Raw genomic sequence first — 9,235 nt, 5'->3', positions numbered from 1 at the left:
TATAGATATGTCCCCATGCTGTCAAGGTCGGGAAGGTGAACCAATCACCCCCTTAGTCAGCCCGAACAGCAGCGGAGAAGAACATGGGAAGATCGTGCGCACAAAGTAGACTCTTGGCGGCTGCCGCCGGAGGACATGCAAACCCTAGGTTTTTCGCTTATTTTTTTTTAGAAAAAGAGGATGACCCCCGGCCTCTGCATCTGGTAGATGCATACGGTCACTTTATTGATTATTCTCGAGGACCTTACAAAGTATTACAACAATGTGCCTGAATCCATCATCTTGACCTAGGTTTTTCGCTTATACACTAAAAACAAGGCAAGAAATTGGAGGACTTTCGTTTGTCTCCAAACACAACGATATCACTCCCTCAATTTCTGAGGGATTTCTGAGCATTAGCTTCGAGAGTCAAGAAGGCAGAACAAGAAAAGGGGAATTGGCGTACCAGATCAACCATCCTCATTCTGTCCACCTGACTCCACTCTTCCCAAGTCCACGATGGAGATGAGAAACCAACAACTCCTCGCCCCCATGTTTCTAGCAGCACGCACTGCCACTGTCCCAGTAGCAGCTATTAAACCAGCTCACACACATCCCACCCAGAAAAAACTGAAAAGCAGAGCAGAGCAGCTCCCCTGCACGGTGCACTGTTCCATTCCTCCTCTTCCTCCTCCTTCAATGCCGCCCCGGGTTCAAACCTCCCATCTAATAACTGCGCCGCACACGTACTAGGTAGGAGTAGGCTTCAAGTGCTCGCCCGCCATGCCACTCCACTCCCACGTCCGCCGCCTCGTGCTCTTGCTGCTGGTCCTTTCCACCAGGGTTCCCGACTCTGTCTCCTCTTCTTGCGCCGGCGGCGTCCGGGACGAGGCGGCGATCGTCGCGGCCGCGTTCCGCTACGTGCGCAACTTCCGGCCGCAGGCCGTGCCGGCATGCAGGCCTGTCCGGGAGCTGCGCCTCCCGTCGCGGAACCTGACGGGCGCCGTGGCGTGGGCGGCGCTCGCGAACCTGTCCGCCCTTGCCGCGCTCGACCTCTCCGGGAACGCGCTCCAGGGCGCTATCCCCGGCGGCTTCTGGCGCGCGCCGGCGCTCCGCGCCGTGGACGTGTCGGGGAACCAGCTCGGCGGCTCGCTGCGGGTGGAGCCGAACCCGCGGCTGCAGTCCCTCAACGTGTCCGGCAACCGCTTCACCGTCGTCGCGGGGGTGGACGGCCTCCCGGGGCTCGACGCGCTCGACGTGTCGGCGAACAGGATCCGCGCTGTGCCGCAGGGGCTGAGGCGGCTGACGCGATTGCGCCGGCTCGACCTCTCCCGGAACGCGATGCGCGGGAGGTTCCCCGGCGACCTGCCCCCGCTCGATGGTCTCCTTTTCTTGAACGTCTCGTACAACAACCTGTCCGGCGCGGTGAACGCCAGCGCCGTGAAGAAGTTCGGGCCCTCGGCGTTCATCCACGCCGGCAATGCGTCGTTAGTGTTCTCAAAAGACACCCCTGCGCGGCCCAGGCGGCCTCATCCACCGCCTCCGCCACCACGAGGAACAAGTGCAAAGAAGGCTCATCCCGCAAGGACGGCAAAGAGCACGGCAACGAAAGCGAAAAGAAAGAAGCATCTGGGCGTGGTCGCCGTGGCGATTGTGTGCGGGGTGGCGTCAGTGATCGTCCTGCTCTGCTTGGTCGGATCCGTGGCGTGCGGGGTGGTGAGGTGCAGGAAGAGGAAGAACGGAGACAAGGAGGCGGAGGAGAAGAAGGTGCAGTGGGGTGAGAAGGAAGAAGATGAGGTGGTTGTGGCGGCGGCAGCATCAAAGGGGGCGGCGGCCGCGCCGGTGGTGCTCTTCGAGCGACCGCTCATGGAGCTGACGCTCGCCGACCTCGCCGCGGCCACTTCTGGGTTCGGCCGCGAATCCCAGCTCGCGGAGCGCGGTGGCCGCAGCGGCGCCGCGTACCGCGCCGTTCTGCCCGGCGACCTGCACGTCGTCGTGCGCGTCGTGGAGGGCGCCATGGCCGTGGTCGGGGAGGACGACAACCCGGCCGCCGCGGCCGCCGCGTTCCGGGAACTCGCGCGGCTCCGGCACCCCAACATCCTTCCGCTCCTTGGATACTGCATTGCAGGTGAGTCCAAATTTACTTTGGATTCTTTCTTTTCTAGTTGGAGCAGTTAGGTTCGGTGAGTAGGTCAGATGGATTGCCAGTGTGAGCTGAGCAGCATAAAATCTTGGCTTTTGAAATTCGAATTCCGGCCATTTATTGCAGGGAGGGAGAAGCTGCTGCTATACGAGTATATGGAGAAAGGCGACCTCCACCGGTGGCTGCACGAGCTGCCCGCGGGGCGGCCGGACATGGACGACGCCGGCGGCGACATCTGGGAGGCGGCGGAGGACAAGCGGTCGATATCCGACTGGCCGACCCGGCACCGCATCGCGCTGGGCGTCGCCCGGGGCCTGGCGTTCCTGCACCAAGGGTGGGCCGGGTCAGGCCGGGCCGTGGTGCACGGCCACCTCGTCCCCACCAACGTGCTCCTCAGCGACGACCTGGAGCCCCGTATATCCGACTTCGGGCACCTCGGCGGCGACGAGGACGACGCGACGCCGGAGGCGGACGTGTATGGGTTCGGCGCGCTGGTGCTGGAGCTGATGACGGGGCAGGCGAGGTGGGACGAGGCGTCGGTGAGCTGGGCGCGCGGGCTCATCCGCGACGGCAAGGGGCTGGACATCGTGGACCCGCGGGTGCACGGCGGCGAGGCGGCGGAGCGGGAGATGGTGGAGTGCCTGCGGGTGGGGTACCTGTGCACGGCGCACTCGCCGGACAAGCGGCCGACGATGCAGCAGGTGGTGGGCGTGCTCAAGGACATCCGGCCTCGTGCGCTCGACGGCGGTGGCGATGCGTGATCATGCCATGCCATGCACTGCCAGTGCGCTGCGTGTGAACTGCGCGCGTGCGTGCGTGGCTTGAACTGCCAGCCACCAGCACATGCCCTTGCTCGAGTGCACCATACACGTCACAGCTTTTCCTTTTTTCTACTGTAATAATTGGTAGGCCTCGTACAATGTGCAGTAGCAGTGACAATTCCGTGGCAGGGAACATTTGATTTCAGACCATTTTTTTTCCTCGTGTTGCTGCGTTGGCACCAACAGGATGATGGGCAGCTCGTATTTAAATTCATGCCGCGCCCCGTCCGTGCACCATAAATGTGTTCCCGCCATTTAATTGCAAAAGCTTACACCAGAGCTTCATCGACAAGAACCAACGGGTATCACTTGTCCAAGTTCCAACATGATTAGGAGGAACAAGAAAAAATGCATGGTAGTACCTGCATCTGCATGTGGAATCCATATGGCTTGTTACAAAAGGTGAGATCGAGGTGGAGAGGACGTAGGCAGACATGCTTTGCGAGTATGGCGTAGTAGCAAAGATATTGCTAAACTAGCAAAAGGAGATGTAAAACCAACATGGGTTAGTGGGGAGGAATGCGAGGTTGTTAAAATGTTATACGGCTGGGAGTCAGAGATGAGATCTCACTGGGGTTGGGTTGGTTAGCCGCCTCGGCCGGGACCTCGGCGCTTTTGGCCTTTTAGGTTCGTGAGGCCACACCACGCATGTACTCACTACGCGAGAGTACAAATGGTCAAGAAAGGGCTCGATCTTGTCGGGTTGCCGCTGGATCGTTGTGGGCAGGGAGGCTCCCTGCGGCGACAGTTCAGGTCAGCGATGAGGTCTTGCTGGCTTGCTACCGGTTTCCACCGGTAGGTACCAGCCACAGTAGCGCTTCTGTCACGATGTGCCCGTGGGTCTAGGAGAGGACCGACTAAGTAGGAAGCACACAAAATATGAAACTGTGTGGTAGTACGTGTCCGTCGTGACTTCTCGGTTATTGTAACGTAAATGTCACTTCCTATGAAGAAAAACTATGGAAGAGTCTGGGAATGCAATAGCTCGGGTCGGCGGCCCGATGGAAGATGATGGTGTGTGTTGGCGTTGAGGCTTATGTGGCGACGATGGCGGGCGTGTGCTAAGTTGGAGGCACGGCAATGGTTGAGATAGTTGATTCTTCTTCGGCGTGTTCGCGAGATTGTCTCGCTTTGTTTGTTGTTGTGAAGTCATAGTTGCAGCGGCGGTGTGCCGGTGGCGGCGATAGCAGGTAGTAGGTGGTTTGTCCGATGGCTTTTTGGCGACAACCTTAGAGCATCTACAGCCGCATATAACAAATATGATCCATCAAACGCCTACAAACGCGTCCACCGGTCAGTCCTCAAATTTGCACAATTGCATTCGGACACCTCATCCAAAAGCATGCAAAGATAAAACCTATGTACTACTTAGATCATGCTACTTCTCGATGGAGATGTTGACTATCTCTGTGCCCGGCTCCGGGTACATGGATGGCAACTGCAGCTTCGGCGCCTCCGTCTGCTCCACTCCGGCCTCCTCTATCTTCGCATCAAGTTCGGCGAAGAGCGCGTCTGTCGCCGCCCGCTCCTGCCATAGGAACTGTCGGTTGGCCTCGACATAGGCCTCATCCTGAATGGACTCCAGGATGGTCTGTTGCTCCGCCATCTCCGCGGCTTGGGCGACGGCAAACTCTGCCTCCGCGTCCTCCATGTTGTAGCCTGGAGCAGTTTGCTCCGCCTAGTCCTCCTCCGGATCCGCCACCTCCATCGGCTCCGACAGCTGCTCTCCCCCCTCCTCCGGCTGCTGCTGCTCTTCCTCCTCCTCCCACGGCTCCAGCGAGTCTGGAGGCCGTCCGACAGCGATGCGGGCAGCACGCCTTGCCCGAATCTCCTCCGCGATCTGGTATCGGTGCTACGACGTGAGCATAGCGCACATGGTGAACTTTCGTTGGACCATGGCGATGTCGGAGAGCGTGGGGAAAGCGGGGGAGAGGAGGCGGATGGGCTCGGGTTGCGACGTAGGGAGAGAGGAGGTGGATGGGTTAGGGTTGGGGGACGTCGGCCGACTTAAATAGCTGGATTTGCCTCGAGCGGCACCACGCGACGTTCACACCACGGCGATGGACGAGACGTATGTCGGCCCTCCAGGTTTCCGTGTGATTCCACGTGGGACTCCATCGTCAGTCTTACGGACGTTTGAGGCCGGTTTGGGGCGCCCGGCTGTAGATGCTCTTAGTTTGTTCTGATTTGTTGATTTCTGTCAGAGTATAAGCTATGATGTCCTCGTCGCGGCTGACTAAGTTCTAGCACGAATCTTTATGTGGCCCTGCACGACCTCTACGGCGTGGGCTAGCTTGACGATCATCTATAATGAAGTTGAAGTCGCTTGCTCGGGATTAGGGATGATGATGATGCCTACTCGGGGAGAAGTGTTGATGTTGACGTCCGTGTGCTATCTAGATGAGACTCCCTCTCGAGGGACGTGGATGGGGTATCTATATGTGTCACTCAACAGATTATGGTTGTTTTCATTCGATTTTTGGTTAATTAGGCAATTCTTTTTTACTTAATTAATGGATGAAATAAATCGTTTGCCTTTATTTAAAGAAACAATTATTAAACTCCTAGGAACAGAGATCTAGAAGAGCTTCAATGTTTTCTCCTCAAAGTGAACCCTGCATGTAAGGGTCGGATTATGGGTCCCGCGTAACAGTATTAAAACTGACACAGCCGCAACTCATGTAGTCATATGTGCATATTAAGCCGGCTTTTTTTCTTGGTCGAATTATTAACCGACTTTTCATTTTGATCATTTTCTAAAATACTTTCCATTTAGAAAATAATATGGATTGCGAACAAACGTGCAGGTATGTGGCCCATGCGTACTACATTGGCAAAAAAAATCGTTCAATTTTTAACATTTTTTTAATTTCATTCATTTTTTATATTGACACACTTTGATTTTATTTCTAAAACTATTCAGGAATTTAATTTTCTTAGAATTTCAAGAAATGTTCATAGATTCTAAGAAACATTCATGAATTTAAATAATGTTCATAAATTTAAAATTATACTTTAGTTACGAATTCTATTTTTCAAGAGTTTATAAAATTTATAATTTTTTAAAATGGTCAAAATAAATTTACAATTGTCACTGATTAGAAAAATGCTTGTAAATTTTAAAATTGTTCACGGATATGAAAAAACACACAAATTAGAAAACATGTTCATGATTTTAAAGTATGTTCCTGGATTTCAAAATATTCATAAATTTTAAAATCTGCATGAAATAAAAAAAACAACAAATAATTTTTTTTTTTGAAACAGGCAAAAGACTTGCCATTTCATTGGTTAAGAAGAAGAGTAAACATGGTCCAAATACAGCAGCCACAGAGTGGCGAAAGAAGGACAACTACTCACGGGGTAGAATCACATCTAAACCCTTGGCCCCTGCAGAAACCCAAAGGCTTGCCTCATCAAGGATCATGTCCACGATAATCATCGAAGGCGTAGAAGTATTTCTAAAAACCCTAGCGTTCCTCTCCTTCCATAGCTTCCAGGAGACCAACATAAGGAGCGAGGCCATTTCTTTCCGAGATGGCGAACGCGCAAGAGAAAGCTTAGTCCACCAGTCGTTGACATTGTTCATAACTGCCCAATCATGCGTCGAGAAGTCAACCAACCCAATCCTCGCCTTAACCGCGTTCCAGACGGCGATCGAAAAGCGGCATTGGAACTGAAGATGGGCCGCCGATTCCTGGACCTAGTTGCAAAGCGGGCACAGGCCGCAATTTGGCCAACCCCTTCGTTGTAGCCTATCAGCCGTCCAAACTCTGTTGTGGATGACTAACCAAGCAAAGAACTTGCATTTAGGAGTGGCCCACACCTTCCATACGGTGTTAAGCAGAGGCGTGATGGTATGCCCCTCGAACTGCATCTTGTAGGCCGAGGAAGTCGAGAAGGTACCGTTGTCCGTGAACTTCCAAGTGATCGTATCTTGCGTGTCGTGGTCAAGAATAACCCCCTCTAGCTTCTCCCACAGAGTGGCGAATTCCTGAATATGCCCGGCGGAGATGCCTTTTGTCAAGATGATCTGGGTGACCCAAAAGTCTTCATTTAGGGCCTTTAGTACAGAGCAGTTTTTCCTTTTGGAGATATCAAAGATTCTGGGAGCAATATCCATTGGCCTCAACCCATCGAGCCAAGGGGACTTCCAGAAAAGAGCTTTGGAGCCATCTCCAATTTTCACCGTCGTACACGCAGCGAAAAGGTCCCTATCAGCCTCGTCGCAAGGGGTGCCAAGCCCGACCCATGGTTTGGGTGTAGCAGACCACTCGAACCAAAGCCAGCGGAGGCGAAGCGCGGTGGCAAACTTCCACAAATTCAGAATTCCAAGTCCGCCCATAATCTTCGGTCGACAAACCCGCTCCCAATTGATCTTTCACTTGCCTCCAGTGACCTTATCGCAGCCAGCCCATAGAAAGGCCTGTCTCAAGGCATCAATCCTCTTGAGCACCTCCGCTGGTAGGACAAGCGATGTGATGCTATAAATGGCGATGGAAGTGAGAACCGCCTTAACCAGGACGGCCCTACCAGGGGTAGCCATGAGTTGCCCAGTCCAAGGAGCAAGCTTGCGTGCAACTTTATCTTCAAGGGGCAAGAAGTGTATTGCTTTGAGTCTTGACACCGAGAGGGGCAGCCCAAGGTATGTCATGGGGAAAGGGGTGAGCTTTGCCGGAAAGTGCTGTAAGATGTCCTGTAGGTCAAGGCCGGCGCAGCGGATGGGGGCTACAAGGCTCTTATTGCAATTAGTGACCAGGCCCGTGACCTCCCCGAAAGCATCAAGGACAGAGAAGAAGTAGTGAACGTCCTCCTTGATAGGCTTGATGAAAACAGCAGTGTCATCAGCATAAAGGGAGGCACGGAGGGTGGCGGTGCTGGCCCGGAGCGGCTGAAGTTTGCTTTGCCTTATGACCTTGTCAAGGATGTGGTGTAGAGGATCGATGGCGAGCAGAAAGAGTAAAGGGGACATCAGATCCCCTTGTCGCAGGCCTTTACCATGACGGATAGGATCACCAATCGTGCCATTGAGCAAAACACGCGAAGAGGCCGAGGAGAGGAGTGCTGAAACCCAGCCTCGGAAACGCACGGGGAAACCTAGGTGATGTAGGAAATCCAATAAGTAGTCCCATCGAACCGAATCAAAGGCCTTCTTGATGTCAAGTTTGAAGAGCAACATGGGGGTCTTGCTCCGGTGGAACCTTCTGGCAAGGTTGCGCACATAGGTGAAGTTGTCGTGGATGCTTCACTTCTTGATAAAGGCGCTCTGGGCTGGCGAAACAAGATCATCCATGTGAACTGCGAGGCGGGACGCCATCATCTTCGCAATGAGCTTGGCCACGGCGTGGATCAGACTGATAGGCCGAAAGTCAGAGATATCTTCCACACCGTCTTTCTTCGGAATGAACGCGATGTTGGCCGAGTTCAACCAGTGGAAGTTCGAAGCATGCAGATTGGAGAAGTGGTCAATGGCAGTCATGACATCCACCTTGATGATGTCCCAGCATGCTTTGAAGAAAGCACCCATAAAGCCATCAGGTCCCGGAGCCTTATCAGATGGCGATTCAAACACGGCTCGCCTAGCCTCCTCCTCGGTGAAAGGGGATCCAATGTCACTGAGGTCGCAGTCAGGGGTGGGAATGCCCTCCCAGTTAAAGTCCCTTTGTCGCCGGGGGCCCTTCTTGATAACATAAGAGAAGTGGCTGTGAATGATGGCCTTTTTATGGTCGTGGTCGGTAACCCAGCCACCATTATGTTTTAGGTGATGGATGAAATTTTTTCTCCTTCTGCGATTGACTCTAAGGTGGAAGAATCTAGTGTTGGCGTCACCTTCTTTGATGTTCGTGATCCTTGACATTTGTCATTCCCGAGCCTTCTCTAGCACTGTGACGCCCGGATAATCAAGCTACAGTAACCTCTGCTAATGATGCCACGTCACCTCAATTATAGTTGCTAATCTCGAGTTAGTTCGAAACCGATTCAAATTCAAATTCAAAATCAGGCAAACGATAAAAGTTTTCAAATATTAAAACTAAAATGTTCGGAGTGAACCAAATATTGCATAGATAATTATGATGGGAAAACCGCACATTTATAAAATGTTTAAACACTATGAGATAAATAAAATAGTAGCAAAACAATTAATTAAATACCTTTTATAAATAATAAAATGTCAAACTAAGTTATTTGGGGTCTAGCTTTTTTTTTTGTGTGACTATGGACTAAGTTGAAATACTAAGTGTATATTTTACTAAATTAAAATGCAACTAAAATAAAGAAAGAAATAAATAAT

General features: G+C 52.7%; 1 protein-coding gene across 1 annotated transcript; it reads left to right on the top strand.

Moving 5' to 3' along the window:
- Positions 1–569: 569 nt before the first annotated feature.
- On the top strand, positions 570–3,202 carry LOC119341093 (calmodulin-binding receptor kinase CaMRLK-like). Its single transcript, XM_037612984.1, has 2 exons — positions 570–2,107; positions 2,249–3,202. Exons 1-2 carry the CDS (start codon positions 763–765, stop codon positions 2,881–2,883), a joined length of 1,980 nt encoding a protein of 659 aa, XP_037468881.1. The 5' UTR covers positions 570–762; the 3' UTR covers positions 2,884–3,202.
- Positions 3,203–9,235: the final 6,033 nt, after the last annotated feature.

The sequence above is a fragment of the Triticum dicoccoides genome, chromosome 7B (assembly GCF_002162155.2).
Source record: "Triticum dicoccoides isolate Atlit2015 ecotype Zavitan chromosome 7B, WEW_v2.0, whole genome shotgun sequence".
Taxonomy (NCBI): Eukaryota; Viridiplantae; Streptophyta; class Magnoliopsida; order Poales; family Poaceae; genus Triticum; species Triticum dicoccoides.
The sequence above is the reverse complement of the archived record's forward strand: the minus strand, read 5'-3'. Positions and strand labels throughout refer to the sequence as shown.